This window comes from Elaeis guineensis, chromosome 8 (genome assembly GCF_000442705.2).
Source record: "Elaeis guineensis isolate ETL-2024a chromosome 8, EG11, whole genome shotgun sequence".
Classification (NCBI taxonomy): domain Eukaryota; kingdom Viridiplantae; phylum Streptophyta; class Magnoliopsida; order Arecales; family Arecaceae; genus Elaeis; species Elaeis guineensis.
In genome coordinates, this window is record NC_026000.2 from 28,566,104 (window position 1) to 28,584,553 (window position 18,450).

General features: G+C 37.2%; 1 protein-coding gene across 1 annotated transcript in view; it reads left to right on the forward strand.

The window, feature by feature from the left end:
• The first annotated feature begins 321 nt into the window (after nucleotides 1-321).
• The window catches only part of LOC105049770 (prolycopene isomerase, chloroplastic), a 25,894-nt gene continuing 7,765 nt past the window's right edge, over nucleotides 322-18,450 (forward strand). The window contains 9 exon segments of the mRNA XM_010929514.4: nucleotides 322-602; nucleotides 2,459-2,682; nucleotides 3,267-3,309; nucleotides 3,312-3,376; nucleotides 8,275-8,328; nucleotides 9,317-9,604; nucleotides 16,784-16,975; nucleotides 17,097-17,255; nucleotides 17,795-18,031. Of these exon segments, the coding sequence (XP_010927816.2) occupies nucleotides 428-602; nucleotides 2,459-2,682; nucleotides 3,267-3,309; nucleotides 3,312-3,376; nucleotides 8,275-8,328; nucleotides 9,317-9,604; nucleotides 16,784-16,975; nucleotides 17,097-17,255; nucleotides 17,795-18,031 (1,437 nt within the window). The 5' untranslated portion in view covers nucleotides 322-427.

The following is an 18,450-nucleotide window of genomic DNA, read 5'->3' on the forward strand; positions in this document are numbered from 1 at the left end:
CCCTACCTTTTCTTGGCTTAAAAAGTGACACACAATGGACCCTATCTAGTGGTGGGTTCAGGTTGTATTTTTGCGCAAACAAATAATTCATCTTTTCTTAGGATATGTATTATTGTATCACGCAATAGCTGCTTAAAGATGCATGTAGACAGATGAAAGAGACCATTCAAAATGCTTTTAGAGTTGTGCGGTGCATGATCCAACAGTCGATGTTGCGAAAAAACATCAATCCTTGTTTCGGGCGAAAGATACAACCCGAACCCGCTAGTGATTGGATGAAAAGCTCGCTCCAGTGACCTGGCTAACCTGATGCCATGTCGTCTCGTTCCCTCTTTTTCTCCCCCATATCCCATACACGGGGATTTTGCGCCCGCCGAAGCTTGCTCTTTCTCTGGCTTCTCTTTTCTCCATCCCTGTCTCTTTTGCCATGGCCTCCGCTTTCGCCCTCCGGGGGTTCCCTTCCTTCCCTGCCAACGCCCTCAGTCCCCAATTCAAATTCCGGCGGGAAAGGAGGGCGGCAGTTTTGGCGCGAAGCTCGAACGTGCAGGAGCCGCGTCCGACCAACGTTCAACCCCCTGTAAAAGAAAAGAATCCATTCCCAGGTGATCTTCTTCGCATAACTTTCGGTTTAATAAAAAAAAAAGGGCATGATCATTGTCGTTTTGGACCTCGTGATTTGGATTTAGCGAATTGTTGGTCTGTTGGAAGCGATTTCTTATTTTTTTTTTCTTTTTCTCAAGAATGTTTCAGTATTTGGAGTCTTTTATATGTCTGTGTATGTTTTTTTTTACTGTAATCATCAGTCCTGTGATGGAGGCGGAAACTGGGAGTATTTTCTGGAAGAGAACCAGGAAGGAACATCATTTGATGTGCTGAAGGTTGGAGGAAACATATTTAATTAATATAGATGAATGGAATTAAGAATTAATTTTTGCAGAAAATTTGCTTGATTTTTATACTTAATGAAAAGTTGATTACAGTGTCATTAGGAATACAACAAACCATTCATATCCAAATGTCCATTATGTGAATCTCCTCTTTCCTTTTTTTTTTTCTTTTCGTTTGTTTTTGTTGCTTTTTTTTTTATTTTTTAGTTGGGGGGTTGGAGGAATGGGGGTGAACAAAACCAAAACCCTTGTCAAGGTCACATTCGGCATGCCTCTTTTTTTTTTTTTTTCTTTTTAAAAAGATTTTAACAGTACTAGTATTATACAATCAATCCAATTACATGTTTACTTCTTCAATAATTAGTCTATGGATGAAAGAGTGCAGGTTTACGGAACAATGCAGATCAAGGGCAAGATTGCCTTTAATTTGTACTATTAATGATTTAGTGTTCCCAAGTCATACCATTTTATGGCTGCAAAACAAGAGTCAAGTTAGGAACATTTCATCCGAGAGGGTTATTGTAGGCTGTTAAGATGTCAATAAAAGGTTATATACACTCTTGCCTTCCTAGGAAGTGGCATGCCTTGTTCTTATCCTATAGAGTCTGAGAGTTGAAGTGCTACTACAGCAACCCAAACTTGACTAGATATTTTCACTGTTCAATATTTTTACAAATGCCTTTATGAATGCACCTCCAAGGATGCCTCTTCAACCTTGGCAGATATTTATTGAGTCTAAGCATAAATTACCTTTGTCATTTTATTCCCAATATTCTCAAAAGATACCAGAGCTTAGCATTCATTGCACATAAAAGGAGGAGTTCCTTATTTTTGATATAAACACATCCTTCAGAGACTCAATATCTGCCGGACTGTTCCATGGAAGTGGGGAGGAAACACAGAGGTCCAGCCATCACAGAAATTACCTATTCTGTGATACCAAGATTTAGTGTGCTTGCATGGTCATTGCAGTAAATGGACTTTATATTGGACGACCATACTGCCAAGCTGACATCTCAACCAAGAAACTTCCTTTATTTCTTATTTGGCAACCATAGGATCACGTTTCTTAGAGAAAGCAATTTTAGGTGTTGCATTGAGATTGTGGATTTACAATGAAAAGATGACTTATCATGTATTTTGCACTCTAAGAATTTGCTTGCAATATTTCACAGCAGAATTCTACCTCAAATTATATGCTAGGGAGGGTCCTAGCATAACACACACTCTCTTCTCTCTCCCCACCCCCCTCCACCCCCATCTCTCCCTCCCCACCTCTCCCACCTCACACTTGCTTACTCTCGCTCTCTTGCTGCAGTCTCTGGAATTATTTTTTTGACTAGTTTTAAGAATTTATTTTCTTGTATTAGTTTTAAGAATTTATTTTCTTGTATTGCAATCAAATACTACCAGGGATGCAAGATAATGATTTTCTCCTTATAAAGGGGGAGCTTTAACTAATGAATAATAACCCTTTTTGGCACAAACTTCTTGCAAGATCATGCATATTAATTTTTTACCCTGTCAGGCCTCTAGCAATTTCATTTATCTAATTGTCATATATTGTCCAGGGAAGCTGGAAGCTGATGTTGTTGTCATTGGAAGTGGTATCGGTGGACTATGTTGTGCTGGACTTTTAGCTAGATACGGGCAGAATGTCCTTGTTTTAGAAAGTCATGATCTTCCTGGAGGTGCTGCTCATTCATTTGAAATAAAGGGTTACAAGTTTGACTCAGGCCCATCTTTGTTTTCTGGATTTCAGTCAAGAGGTCCCCAGGCTAATCCTCTTGCACAGGTGATCAATGGATGGTGGTTCAACATATCAATTTATTGAAAAATTTGATATAAGAAGTTATCAAAGGACACCTCCAATCTAGCAACTGAATGGCTTTGTACATTTGGAGAGCCTGTCTCATTTGACTTGTAAAACAAAATTAGTTGATGGAAAATAATTGATATGGCATATTCTAATCATAAGGCGTGGAGCAAGTAAATAATGGAAAAGCAAGATATTCATGACTTAACATGTGCTATCAGAAAAATGCGTAAGGCCAAGACTGCTATATATATAGTATTTATAAGATATTATTTGACAAAAATTTCTTCAAATAATCATACATGTCCATGATAACCTTATTTTTTTATTTTAGAGATTCTTTTAAATAAATCAAGATTTTTTTGGGCATTTTTCAATTATTTTATCGATGTGCTTTCTTTCTTGCTCATCTCTGAACTCAAAAGTTAGATGAATTGCATGGTCATTTTGTACCACCGTCTTTGTTAGAACATTGCCATTGGATAGTTTCTGGATTCTGTCTTTCCTAATGAATCTATAAGTTATCTTCAATTTGCAAATGATGTCTTTCTTATGAATCTTAGGTTCTTGATGCATTGGGTGAGTCAGTTCCATGTGCATCCTATGACTCTGGATGGTTTACATACCTGAAGGCGAGTTCTTGTCACGAATAGGCCCCACAGAGTTTTTTAAGGTGAGAGTGCAGTATTCAATGTTCTTCACCTTATTGCCTTTTTTTCCCCCCTCAAAGGAGAAGCTCATCCAAAGCTTAACACTCCCCCTTGTTTTATGGTAAATTTTCAACCTTCTATGGGCTATAAACAAAATAGAATTATATGAGAAAACTCAAGCAACATTTATTCCTGATATAAGCTAAGGTGTAGGATAACACAATTTATGGAATGATTTCTGCAATAATTTTCTCTATCTGCTTCCAAGATTCAGAAATTATTTATTAGAAAAATCTTGTTCGGCCTACAATTTCAACATGTAGATCTGCATATCACGTAAGAAATGGAAGCATCATCTGCTGTAAAAAATAGATTGCATATATATATATATATTTTTTTTTTTTTTTTTTTTATATATATATATATAGCTCTGTGTGTATATTGGTATATACTGCATGCATGCATACGTTATGATTGTAAAAGAATTATTTTGTCTTTTCCCAAGATTCAGATATCATTTTTTGGAAAATCCCATTCAATATACAATTGCATCATTTAGATCTGCATGTCATGTAAGAAGTGGAAGCATCATCTGCCATATAAAAGAAATTATAGGTTTTTTTTTCCTTACGGGGTGTGTGTGTTTATGGGGGAGAGGGGGTGGGGTGGGGAGCCGGGGGAGGGGGGGGAGGGGGAGGAGCATATGGATGATATTATTTAGGTGAATCAGGTCAAATGTGATTTATCATGTAGGAATTTTACATAGCGACATAAGATTGGGTGTGTGAGGACTTAGGTGGGCATGTATTAGTCTCACATTTGCTGTCACTGGATAGATTTTGGATACTTAAATAGGGCCAAGGGATCTAAAATAATATCCTTTGGCTAGTCTTTTGAGGCGAGATCTTATGTTGTTATGAATGGTATTAGAGTGGGCTTGACCCAATGCCTTTATGGACTAGGAGATACTATAGCATGGACCCATTAGGGCGACTATGGGTTGATTGTGGTGTTTGTAATAGGATTTAAATGGATTTGGATTCTTAGTCTGGCGAGGATGCTAGAGTACAAATGGGGGAGTATGTGAGGGCTCATGTGGGCATGTATTTAGTCCATATTAGCTGCGTACTAGATAAATCTTAGGTTCTTATACAAAACTAAGGAATCCAAATAATATATCTTGGCTAGCCTTTCTGGGTGAGATCCTACGTTATTACAGTCTTATAACATAGAATGTTGTACTAGGCTGATCTGCTCGATACACGCCATACCATACCATATCGACACTCAATACATTATCTCATGTTGTACCAAACTACGTACCGACACTGTAATAGGATGGTGTCGATATGTGGTCTAGTACCGAGATGGCAAATTTTGGTTATAGGATATCACACGTTTCTCTATCGAATAAAGTTATTGTTGAATAGTCCTTTATATCTGAGATTATATCAACATCCCAGATTAATCTTAATAGGTGATTAAAAATGATATTTTGAGCAAAAAAATGTGTTTGTCGTAAACAGAGCTATCTAAAATGAGATATATGCAAATATAAGAGTGGAACATGTTATGGGAAATAGGGTTGAGTAGCCTTCATAAAATGGTGCTAATTTGGACTCTATCTAGTGTATGAATAATATACCATGGCATGCAATTATGTATAAAATATAGAATAGAATGTAGACTCCTTTGACCTGTCTTAACTTCCATTTCTCCCACAAGTATTAGCAAGTTATGCAAGTCTAACTAGAGCCAACCATCTATACATCCCATTATAGATACCCTTATAAATGCACCCCCCCACCACCCAAAAAAAATACACACACACACACATGCATTGTTCAGTAAATTATTACAAATGTGTATACAAACTAATAATGAGGTTATATTTATGAAATCTACTGTAAATAATCTTGATTCATGGGATCACAGCCATCCATCAAATTCTCCTTTTCAGATCTGCCATGTGCATTGCATATGCTGAAATCTACTTTTGCTTACTCTAGGAAGCTAGCATGAAATTTAGGTTATGTTCATGGAATATTGTACCACCCTATATGGGGCGTATTGTACCATACGGTATGCCATCTCGGAGCGTACCACACTACCGTATCGAATCATGTGCCGATGTTATAGTAGGATTTTATCGATACGGGCCGGTACCGAGATGACGAACCTTAGTTATGTTATATAGCATACAATATGCAATGAAATAAAAATGAGTAATTTCACATATAAAATAGAAGAATTGCCATGGGAATAGTTTAAGGCTAAGTGTTAGTTACACCTAGATGGAATATGTGGTTGTAATGTTCCAAGTTATGGCGAAAACATACAAATCTGAATAATAAATGTAAGTTATTAAATGGATTAAAATTCATATGGGCATAGATAAAGGAGCAAAAGAGGGGAGAAAATTTTACGAGAAATTTAATTGCTATTTGAGCACATCTATAGCTGAAAATCATTGGTTCCATTGCCAAAGTTCTCAAATGAAGTGTATAACCCATCTCTCTCTCTCTCTCTCTATTGCTTGCTTGCTCACACATACATGTGCATATTTATGTACTTTAATTTAGTATGCTAATTATGTATAGAGTAGCATGTTATATGTTGTTTATAAATCTAATTCTGAAAATATGACTATAGACACCAGCTTTTAAGTCATTTGTGTAAGCAAAAGATGGAGACGCTTGAACAAAGAAGCTGTTAAGTAGAGAAGGTAAAGTGCCACTTGTTATATATATCTAGCAATCCTTTCTAGAATTTGGGCCATAAGGCTTTAAATGATCTAGATAATGAAAAAAATAATTATGCATATATACGCATAACAGTAAAATATTGTAAATTTGGATTTTTAGAAACATTTGGGAGCTAGCATTCATTGTTAGCTCATCTCCTAGAATCTATGTTAGAATTATGCTTATTTAATAAGTCCTTATATAGGAAGGACATATTTAGTATGTGTCTAAACTTAGTATATCTCTAAATATAGTATGTACTTGCTTTTCAAGTATGTACTTCTTTCTTTATATACTTGTTTCTCATCTATTTAAAGAGATGGGATTTCATTAATGAATTGAATTTTTTTTTAGCTTTTTTTTTGAATATGATATCAGAGCGGTTGCACACCCTCTCCACAACCCTAGCCCTCCGCCGCCCCTCCTTCCATAATAGGCCGCAGCAGCCCTTTCCAGGCACAACAGCTCTTCTGCAGCAGCCCACATCGCTGCCCCTCTTCACCGGCAACCTTCAAAGCTCTAGCCGCACTAAGGTTCCAACTCTCGTCTCAACCCTATCTGTCTCCTCCCTTTTCAAAGCCTTTTAAACCACTGCTGCCGCCATTCCTGTTTCCTCGTCTGCTTTCTTCATCGTCCTCTTCCTCTATCATTAGACATCTCTGACGATGGTTGTCTCTGATTCTTGCTGGAACCCTAGCCACTGCCTAGGACTTCGATTCTTGTTCTTGCTGGATCCTTACTATTGTAGTCCTGAAATCAATCTGTTCACACTAGAGCAGTCCATCCTTTACCATCTTGGAGGTTTGATTAATGCTTTTGCTTGTTGTTTGCTGAAATATGCTTGTGATTCTACAAGATTGGCTAAGGGACCTTTTGTGCATCCTGAGGAGCAATTTGTTTTTGGACAAATCAACATAGGTTCCTTTCCTTTGCCATGTAAAAGTCTTTTGGCAATCTTTCTGGTTATCTACTAATCATTGAAGTGGTGCACTACTTGTGATTTCTCTGGTTGCCATGTAAAGGTATCCTTTCTTCCCTTTTTTACTGTCTGACTGTCTAGCTATTTCTGTCCTCCTCTTTGGCTGCTATGGGTTTTTAAATCATGATAACAAATAACTCTCGACACTTCTGACTTCGTTTTTGACGCTGCGATAAGGAATCCAATGGCAACTATAGTAAAGCTTAATGGCACTAACTACCTTTTGTGGTTTCAATCGTTCAAATTATTTATTGATGCCCAACGAAAGGCGCGACACTTGATTGAAGATTCTCTAAATTTCAAAGATCTACCTATGATGACTGGTTGGCTTTATCCACACCATCTCGCAAGTAGTTGATATTTTGATTAAGTCTTTGTCTTTTGGTATTTTCAACTCTATGTGTAACAAGCTGGCATGCTTGATATATATGCTCCAGCTTGAGGGGAAGTGTTAGAATTATGCTTATTTAATAAGTCCTTATATAGGAAGACATATTTAGTATGTCTCCAAACTTAGTATATCTCTAAACATAGTATGTACTTGCTTTTCAAGTTTGTACTTTTTTCCTTATGTACTTGTTTCTCATATATGTAAACAGATGGGATCTTATTAACGAATTGAATTTTCTTGAGTTTTTCCTTTCAAAACTGTGACTATGGCCCATGATAGCAAAACATCCTAAAGTTCTTACAAGTGATTAAAACATAGCATATTGTGATATGTGGTAGTATAAACTAATATTGTGACTAGTGGTGAGTATTACTTAATTTCAACTCACTTGTCTATATTTTTGATGATTTGTGCTTAATTTTATTATTTTGACTATCCAACAAATATGTTGAACAGCTTTTACCAAAGAAAACTAATCCCTATTATATGTTCACTGGTCAATTTATCATTTCTTGTATAGTGAGGCATCGTTTTCTTCTTTTTTAAATAATTTTACAAACTAGCATGGAAGGCTTTTCAAATTGTTCGTTTGGTACAATTATTTATATCCCATGAACTCTGCCTTCTGGTGAAGCAGATAATTCTATGATTTAGAAAGTATGCTATCATTTCCTTTTCTGAGTGAAGCTTCTTATATAAATTTCTTGGTGGTAACTTTGACTTGATATACTTGAATTCCTGTAGTTTTGTTCTTGGTAACATTATATCATTAGCATGCAGTAATTTCTTCTAAGTGATTTCTTACAGGACCTTGAGAAGTATGTAGGTCTCGAAGCTGTCCGTGAGTGGAAAAAGCTTCTTGTGAGTATGAAAGGACTGAAAGGAGTCTTTTGAATATATTATTTTTCTTTCCCTAACTGGATCTCTATTTATTTCTCATGGTGCTGTGGAGTTTTACCTTTCTCTTCTCAGTCTTTTCTTTCTGATTATTTGAGCTCCATAGCTCCCACATGAGTTGATATGCTAAGTTGTAACATACATATATTTTATGGGTATCATGATCTTCACCAAAGGATGTTAATTTTCCCAACTTACAAATGGATGAAAACAGTTCAGTAAATGATAAATTATATCAATTAGCCTTTTTGGGCATGATTTATGCTCTCTTTCTCTCTCTCTCACATGCATACATGCATATTTGCATGCATTATGTGCACCTCATGTACAAGCACAAACATTCATCTCACCAACTTGGGAACATTTCATGCAATGAATGCAGAATGTTATCTCAAGCATAACTTTGCTGTTTTATATGGTTGCAAACAAAACTTTAGCCCTTTCAATATGAAGCAAAAATATTTTACAATTTATTTTTTTTTCCAAATGCCCTTGGAAGTAAAATTAGAGCCTTTTAATTACATCATCATCTATGGTAGTGCCTGTTAGCCACAACCATATCCAGCTGCATTCATCAAAATATGTAAAATTCTAGATGGTTGCACATAAATGCATAAATTGTACATTTTTATGTACATAAATGCATAAATTATACATTTTTATGTAAGTACATACATAAATAACTACATACATATGATGGATGTATATATGCACGCATGCATGTTTACATATATGTGTTTGAGTGTTTGTGCTTGTGCGAGCATGTGTATATCCTTTTGTTTTATCTGTCATATTAAAATTGCCTGCTTAAGAATGATGATAGAACTGCATGAATCAAGTTTTGTTAATTTGTCTCAACATGCTTTTGTTACTTGAATGTCAATAATTATGTTATCCTACAAATTCTGTTTCATCATACACATTTCAAATGAGAAACAAAATTAGTCAACAGGATGCAGTTCTGCCAATGTCCGCTGCTGCGACAGCTCTTCCTCCGCTTTCTATTCGAGGGGATTGGGGTGTTCTCTCCACAGCAGCAGCTAGATATGCTCCATCTTTATTGAAATCATTCATCCAAGTAGGACCTCAAGGAGCTCTAGGTGCTACAAAGCTTTTGAGGCCCTTCTCAGAGATTATTGATTCACTGGAGCTGAAAGACCCTTTTATTCGTAATTGGGTGGACCTGTTGTGCTTTCTACTTGCAGGGGTCAAATCTAATGGGACACTTGCGGCAGAAATGGTAAACTCAATTCTTCAGTTATATCTATGGTCTCTCAGAACTATCGGCTGATTTTTTCCCAATTTTTCCTTCATTAACAGTGAGATAGTAATGGAAAAAACTTGGCCTTTCCCAAAACTTCGTAGGATCTAACATGATTGTAATATGAGGCCTACTTATTAGGAATGATGTGGGGACAGGGAAGATGATAGTGAAAGATTCCGGAGGTGATAATGCCTAGGAAGCTCCCTTTATGAAGATTTAAAGTAGCATAAGCTAATATAATTCCCAACTCTTCAGTTATAGCCTTCAACATTCTAAATGAAAGTAGTGACTGTATGTTAAAAAATATATGATATATAATTCAAAATTCACAAAACAACAAAATCTGATTGATTTATTGCAAAAATTTGTGGCAATAAAAAATGTTTGTTCAAGATCAGGTCTGGATTGAAAGCTGCTGGCCCCAGCCAGAGCCCGGCAAAGGAAACCCTTGCAGGCTTGCACACCCTGATTTTAGCAAACCATGCTGAGTTGTCCTGTATCATGTTGTATTAAGGTGTTCTGTCCCTAATCGTTCTGTATCAAGTCATATTTAACTTGCACTGCTTGGTAAACCTTTTTCTTTATTGTTTTTCTTGTTTGTGCTGAAAACAACTGACCCTGTTTCACCCTCCTATTGAGCCTCACTATGTTAAGGCCTCTATATTCTTCAGACCCATTATGAAAGTAATAAGCATTCCAAATTATCAAGAATGACAATGATTTCTTACAATATCAATTATTTTTCAAATGTTCATGGTTTGTCTTGACATTGCCTTCTGATATGGGAGGTCCTTTTCCAAATGATGTGAAAGGGTCTTTATATTGTTCAACCGCAAAATTTGCAAAAATAGTGAAGTCAAACCTGTGGGCATAATTCTTGATGGTTATAATCTAGACCCTCAATGTTACTTCCATATTCTACTCAATTAGACAATAAGCTGAATAATTTGATGCATTTTTTATTAAATTAAGCTGGGAATTTTTTTACATCTCCAATACTGTTTGTTGTGGGATCAATTTTTATATTGAATCTTGTTCCAAGACAGACCTTCGTGATGCTAACAAGTGATAAATATGTGTCTCTAAACTCTGAAGAAGAGCCATCCTTCAAAACTTTTTTTATCTGGGATGATTTTTAACTGATGTTGCGCAACTTATGATATCAACATGAAAATTACAGAACTTAAAGGTCGTATTTGATTTGTTGAGGGATATGGGTTCCTTTCATGGCAAATCTTTCAAAGAGAGATTTTCTAAATATTTTATCATGACTCCCATCACTTTCTTTACTGGATCCTGTTCTCTAGTCCTTGAGGCCCATATTTGGGCTTTATTGGACATGGTCAAGCTACCCTATATGGTTTTCTCAGCTGATATTCTTTCATTTATTCACATATTTTCATTTGTTCCTCATATTTCTGTAATTTACTCATGGCTACGTCTGTCCTTCCTAATCTTACAAAATGTCTACCTCAACATTCTCATCTCTTTTACCTTCATTATATTCTCATGCACCCTTTTCACGTCCTACCATTCTAATGCATGCAAAGTTGTTCTTATATTGTCTTGTGAAATACAATACTGTATTTGATGCAAGGATTCAAGTGCTAGTTTGTGCTAGTACCATGTCAAGCTAGTATAGGTGCCCAACATTTGGTTGGACTGGTTATTAGATGACCCTCTCAGTATCGAGAAGTGCTGGCCTCCATTCTCCTTTGCCATTTTGCCTTGGGCAGATATGACTTGGTAGTTGGCACCACTCAGTATTGAGCTAAAAAAGATTCAAAATATTTGTTTCTTCATTCTCACCAATTCATTTGCGCTGGAGAGCATGCGGGATGTCATTTAGTGGCTGTCAATAGCCCATGATTTTGTAGAGAAGGAATTGGGAAAAAAATACATGAATTATTATTTTATTTAACATTTTACATGTAAAGAAGGAGCTATCCCCAACCAAGTTCAACAAAATAGTTAAGAATTCAAATTCCATCAAAACAAGAATGTTCAAATTCCAACTCAGGATCAAATTCCAATTTTGTGGGGGTTGGGCAATGGTGGTGACTTTAAATGCCATGGAATTTCTCTAATCCAAAAGGCTCATAAATTTTATTTTATTTTATCCAAATGTCCCAAGATCTAAAGGTCTGATAGAAATAGTTTATCTGAGTTTTTTTCCATCCAAAAATCTTATGAACAATTATCGTCAACTTGTATCAAGGACTAATAGTAATACATTATTAGGATATCATATTATGTCAAAAGTCATGTTGCACAATGTTCAACATGTATGCATTGTCCAATGTATATTGTATGACACTATTTGGGGGTTCAAGATATTGTTTTAATGCATGAAAGAAGTCTTAGTTGGACAAGCAAGAACTTTAAAATGTCATTTTCTTAAACGAGAGGAAACCTAAACTGATGCCACAAATTCATGCTCGTGCCACTTGTGTGTGTCAGCATGGCATGGCATGGTATGCAGCAAAAACTCTGCCAGCCATTGGCTAGCACACTCCATGCTAGAAATACTTAAATCCTTTACTGAATGGTCATGTGTTTCCACATTATCCACGAAGATTTATCTCGATTTTTAATATCTTATTCTATCTATAGATCCTCTTGCACACAACATGGATAGTGAAAAGATCTAATTAGGAACTTATTGACTCCCATTTTAATTTCATATTTGATCATGCATACTAGAATCTTGTTTCAGTATAATTTCTTTTGTTACAAGTATCTCTTAGATCATCCTTTCTTAACTTAGTTGAGTGTTCCTTTTTGGGCCCTTATTTCCTAGAATTTTGTTTTGGAATTGCAGTTTCACATTCATGATTACTTTAGACACTCTAATCAGATCTAAGATAGTTCCAACCCAAGAAATGTAAATTTGATTTTACCACTTGGTGACATCCGGAGAAAGATGATCTTTATTTGATTTTGATCTCACTGTCCTTTCACCATTGTGATCGATGCTTCTCCTATAGGTCTTTTCAGGTGTTGACTAAGCCATCAACATTTCTATTATTGGCTTTTCATCTTTGTTGGTGATTCTTTGTCCTCTTAGAAGGCTAAGAAGCATGATGTAGTTTTATGTTTGAGTATGAATGGAGTGCATCAATAGATATGTGGAGGTCATTTGATTTTGTGTTTGTTTCATGAAATGGAAGTTTTCCTATGAATTCCTATTCCCCTGATGTTGGGATATTGGGATAATTTGCAATTCAGTGTTGTAAAATCGCACTAAGCAAGGTTTTCAAAATCGGTATCGGATACTATTTCGGTTGGCTGGCGGTATGAATCAGTATGGCCCCATATCGGACTGAATCGAGAATCGACAAAGGGAGGAAGGGACGAACCGGGGAGGAGGAAAAGAGAGGAAGAGAAAGAGAGAGAGGGGAGAGAAGCAGGTTGAGGTGGTGGAGACACCGTCAGTGGCATCGGAGGGCTGTGTGGGCCCTGTAGGGTCGTGGTGGCCACTGCGGCTCCGCATTGTCCGTGGGAGAAAAGAGAGAAGAGAGAAAGGGGGGAGGGAAAGAAAAGGACTGAGGGGGCTTTGGTGGAGAGGCCAGTCGGAGGTAGACCGAGAGGAGTCCGGTGGAGAGGCCCGGAGGGTCTAGCGAAAAGGCCAGCTGGAGGCAGACCAAGGGGGTCCGGTGGAGAGGCCGCCGAAGGGCCTCCGGCTGGCCGCCATGGCTGCTGGATGGCATAAACGCCACTTGCGGCTCCACGGCCGTGAAACAGGGGCGATCATCTCTGTTTTACGGGCTTTTTTAAAAAACTAAAGTCGATAATGGATTTGCAGGCTTCATTGTTTTTTTTTTTTTTTAAAAATTAAAATAGTAAAACTGGAATAGGTTTGCCGGCTTTCCTATTCATCATGGTTTTTAAAAAATGCGATGCGAGAATAGGGGCGGTCACCCTTGTTTCACAGCTGTGGCTTCGCCTGCATGTTTTTCGCCGCCCGATGGCCACGACAGCCACCCAGCGGCGCCGGAGAGGGATCTCTGCCGCCGTCCGTGCCATCCAGTAGCATCCCTCCTCTCTCTCTCTCAGGATTAAAGCCTCTATCGGACGACACTGCACGCGGACGCCTCCGCAGCCCTCTGGTGGCCTCGGTAGGCCAGCGCCACCCTCCGCATCGTCATCCGCGTTTCCTCCCCTACTCTCTCTCTTCTGTCTTCTCCCTCGGCATCGGCATGTGCCGCTTTTTAAGCTGGAACCATTTCGGTTTTCCGTCGGTCCGATCGGCATGCCCGAACCACCCGATTCGGGATGGTTTTGAAAGTCATGGTACTAAGCATACTGATTAGCACTTAATATAACATGACTACCATGTTAGGATATACTCCTCTTCAGTCTTCACCACTTTCCTCCTATACAATTCAGCTTGTCATTTTCTTCATGGTCTTGCACTGCTTACCACTTTGACATTCTCTGATCTTCTTAGCAAGGGAGGGGTTCACAGGTTGTAATGGTTATAACTTATAAAATGCATGCTTAAGAGTTAAGACAGTTGATCCCCTCCACTTGTTCTGCCCTCAATTATGCCGCACTAAGCATACCTTGTTAGATATCTCTCTACCTACTTTTTTTTTGATTGGTGCGATTGTTATGCTTCTTCCACTTTTTCCTAATCTCTCCTATTCTTCTAAATTTTATCTCATTTCACTATAGCATTCTCATATTTTCCAGATTCATGTAGCTTGTTTTTTTCCCTCTGTATTTCTAGCATCTTTAGTTGCTTTATTAGGATCATTTTTAAGTTTGAAAGTCATGTATGGATCCCATGACACCCCCGAAGGATTTTCAACTTCATCTATGAGGACCTTAATATTATCAACATTTGCATACATCTGTCCATTCTTGTGAGTTATAAACTCCAAAAACATAAATTAGTACATTCCAACAATTCTTGTGTATGATTGTGACTAGGGAATTAGGGCTTCCTCATTTTATTATTACCAAATTTACACTCCACGTCAAGATAGACTGAAGCGGTAACGAGACCCACATCGGTCAGCTATCGGTATGGTTAAGCATGCCGGTTCTGAACTGGCACAATTTTTTTTATTTTTATTTTGGCTTTTCAATTTTTTTGATGTCTAGTGATGTTTTATGAAGTTTTGAATGATTTGAACATGAATTTGATTCTTTTTGGGGTGATTTGATGTTTTTTAATGTGTTGTTTTTTTTTCATACTTGTTTATAAAATGATTGTAATTTCCATGGTAAATGCAATTAAAGTATAGAAATGATTATATTCATAAAGAAAATCAATAAAATACAGAATATCAAGTCAATTTAAATATATACCGACATCTAAAATCTTATAGAGTGGCGATATCTCTTGTAGATGTCAGGGTTGTCTTTATGTAGATCTTTCCTAGATCTATAACATATCATGAAGTGATACCAAAATATAAAATTTAACATGGTCTTTCCCTATTTTTTTGATTTATGGCCAATTGTTGGACTCAAAATAAGAAAAAAAATACAGAATTGAAGAGAGGAGAGTGGCGTTACCTGTTTTCAGCAAAAATCCGGGTTGAAATCTATGAAAATGGCTAGATTTGGCTAATTTTCAAATTTTCTTTTTAACAAAGGGGTTTTGAGGGGGTCGGAAGGTGCTGAGGGCTCACCTCGATGGCGCAGCGGTGGAGGTTGGGGGGGTCTTGGGGGTTGCGCTCAGCGCCTCCTATTATTGGACTCATAGGGGGTATTGGTACTGCACCAAATGATCTTGTTTATCGTAGTTCAGATCTATTTCGAAGCTGAGGAGGGGAACCGATCCTGATTCCCCTCTAGTGTGGTACGGTATAGTACAAGTCAAACCATTTGGTTTGGGATAGTTTGGCCACCTTGCTCCATATAGTTTGGTCTTGTTGTAGTAGCTTCAATCCCTTACTCTCTAAAGCTATTTTCATGACTCCAAAGCGGCATTCACCCTAATGTTTGTCTTGTCTTCATTCTAATATCCATCTATTGGTTTATGAACATGTCATATGTGAATAACATGCACTAAAGTGCCTTCACCTGAGTACTAGCTGCAAAGGAACCACTGCAAAGTAATATAAACTTAGTTTGATGCATCTAACACATCAGATGGATTTGACATTCGTGCATTATCGTAAAATTTGTCTTATCAAATTGCAGTATCTCTTTCTTTGCAGTATCCATCTATTGGTCTATGAACATATCATCCGGGAATAACATGCATTAAGGTGCCTTCACCTGAGTACTCCCAGTAAAGTAACCATTTTAATACATGGGCTTACTTTGACTCTTATCAGACATAAAATGTGGGCGGATATTCATATGTTACCACCAAGATTCGTGGACTTGGTACCGGAACGCATGCGATTGCCGGCCGATACGATATCGTACTGTACCGTACCGACAATAAAAAATTCAAAAAAAAAATTCATCCAACGGCCAAAAAAAAATCTAGCCGAATCGGTACCAACTAGTACCGTACGGACTAAACTGTCCGATATCGGGTGGTTCGAGCTGATACCGTACCAAACCACCGGTTCGGTCTAGTTCATGCCATTTTTCGAAAAATCGGCTTGAACCAAATCGGTTTCCATTGGTACGGTACGGTACGGAATGTACCAGCGGTATGGAATACTATGGTTACCACCACTATTACTAACATTTTTTGTTGCTATATACATAGCTATTTTAGTGTACCCTTCTCTTGTGGTGTTCAATCATATGATTTCTACAATTTGATAAGATCATGTGTAGATTCTTTCTTCCCATAATCTTACAGTTGTCTAAGCAAGGAAGTAACATCCATTTGGACCATTCTGGCATGTAGTCAAGTCAGCTAACTAAGATCTTTGTCATATTTAAAAACAAAATACCAAAAAAGATGTTGATTAAAATATGGTTTTCTTCAGTCCTAAAAACAACCATTAGGTAAGATTAGACTGTAAAAATAATATGAGCCAAGTTATTATCAATTAATATTATTTATTTCTTTATCTATTTTTTATTTATATATTGATATCTACTGGTTTTTGACTCCACGGGGCCCTAATTATCTTATATAATCATGACTGCTAGCCATGTTATGCATTTGCATTTTACTTTTTTTTTTTTGTAGACTAATGCTTTTTATTTTTCTTTCTACTATGTTGCACTTCTCAGGTTTATATGTTTGCGGAATGGTATAAACCAGGGTGCTCACTTGAATATCCTCTTCATGGAAGTGGGGCAGTAGTAGATGCTCTTGTGCGAGGAATGCAGAAATTTGGTGGAAGGCTAGCATTGGGTACTCATGTGGAAAATATTCTGGTTGAAAATGGTCGAGCTATTGGTGTCAAGTTAAGGAGTGGACATGTAAGTGTTCGTCAGATATGTTTCCCTTAATTCTCTGTACCTAGGCTTTTCATTTGGGTTTTATGCAATTTCTCGGAATGGTAGCAGCTGACTAGTTCATTGGCGTTGATCTTTTAAGTAGATTGTACGTGCCAAGAAAGCTGTTGTAAGCAATGCATCCATGTGGGACACTTTAAATTTGCTACCAGCGGATGCCATCCCGCAATCTTACCAAACTAAAGTTAAAGAAACCCCGCAATGTGAATCATTTATGCATCTCCACTTGGGTTTCGATGCACAGGTCAGCTGAAATTTCTTTGTGTTGAAACTACATTATGCATAAGGAAGCATCTTTTTTTTCTTTTCTGGGTATTTACTGGAGAAGCGAAAATTTGCTGCAATTTCTTCACAGAGGATGACTGACCCAAATAGTCTTTTCCATTCACCATCGTACAACAGAGAAATTATAAGCCTACTAATTCTACTTGATAACATTTTCAATTGTGTCTTAACATTGAAATAGAAACTAATTGTCTTTTCAATAAGATAATCTCCTTAACTAGAATCATTAGAATAACATATGTTGTTCCAAGAATTTTCTGAAGAATAAAATAACAAATTTGCTGGTCATTAGATGGCATTTCTGTTCCCCGCAAAAGTTCACAATAGATTGTGTTTCAAGTTTCAATGCCAGACATCCTTTCTTAATATCTATTTAATGAAGAGCTTCTGTCCCCCTCTGTAAGAGATTTACACAATTGAATACGTCTTTTTAACTTTTCTGCATCTTTGGCTTGATTTGGTTCTCCTGCAAAGCAACTAATGACTTATAATTGACAGGATATTCTGGAAGACCTGGGAATCCATCATATCGTTGTTAATGATTGGAGCAGGGGTGTAGATGCTGATCAGAATGTTGTCTTAATTTCTGTACCTAGTGTGCTTGGTAAGGACTTGTCACCCCCTGGGAAACATGTTTTGCATGCTTATACTCCAGGAACAGAACCATTTGGCTTGTGGGAAGGGCTTGATCGTAGAAGTGCAGAGTATCGAGGACTCAAAGCAGAGCGATCAGAGGTATAGATATTTGATCCTCTATCAGTACTTCATTGTCCTGTTACTTCTGTAATCATCTTAAAGTCAAGAAATATTAGGATTTTCTAAACCACTCAAATAGCTGACCTTGAAGGCATTGTATTTCTTCCTGTCATGATGTTTTTTTAATCTCTTTATTCTGTTTATAGATATCATATTTATAGCTGTAAAAGCCCTCACTGACAGTTGGTTTTAATTTGTTATTCATCCATTCGACTTCCTATAGCATAAGTTTCCTTGCTAACTTCAAATATTTTGATGGTGATTCTTTACTTGTAAGATGAATTTCGCTAGATTAGGTAAACTGGGCAGTATAAGGTTCCTTATGGTGTGTAGGTACAAGTATACATGCTGATGAGAGAGGCTTGTGATAATAAATGTAACAATTTGATTACCGGTCT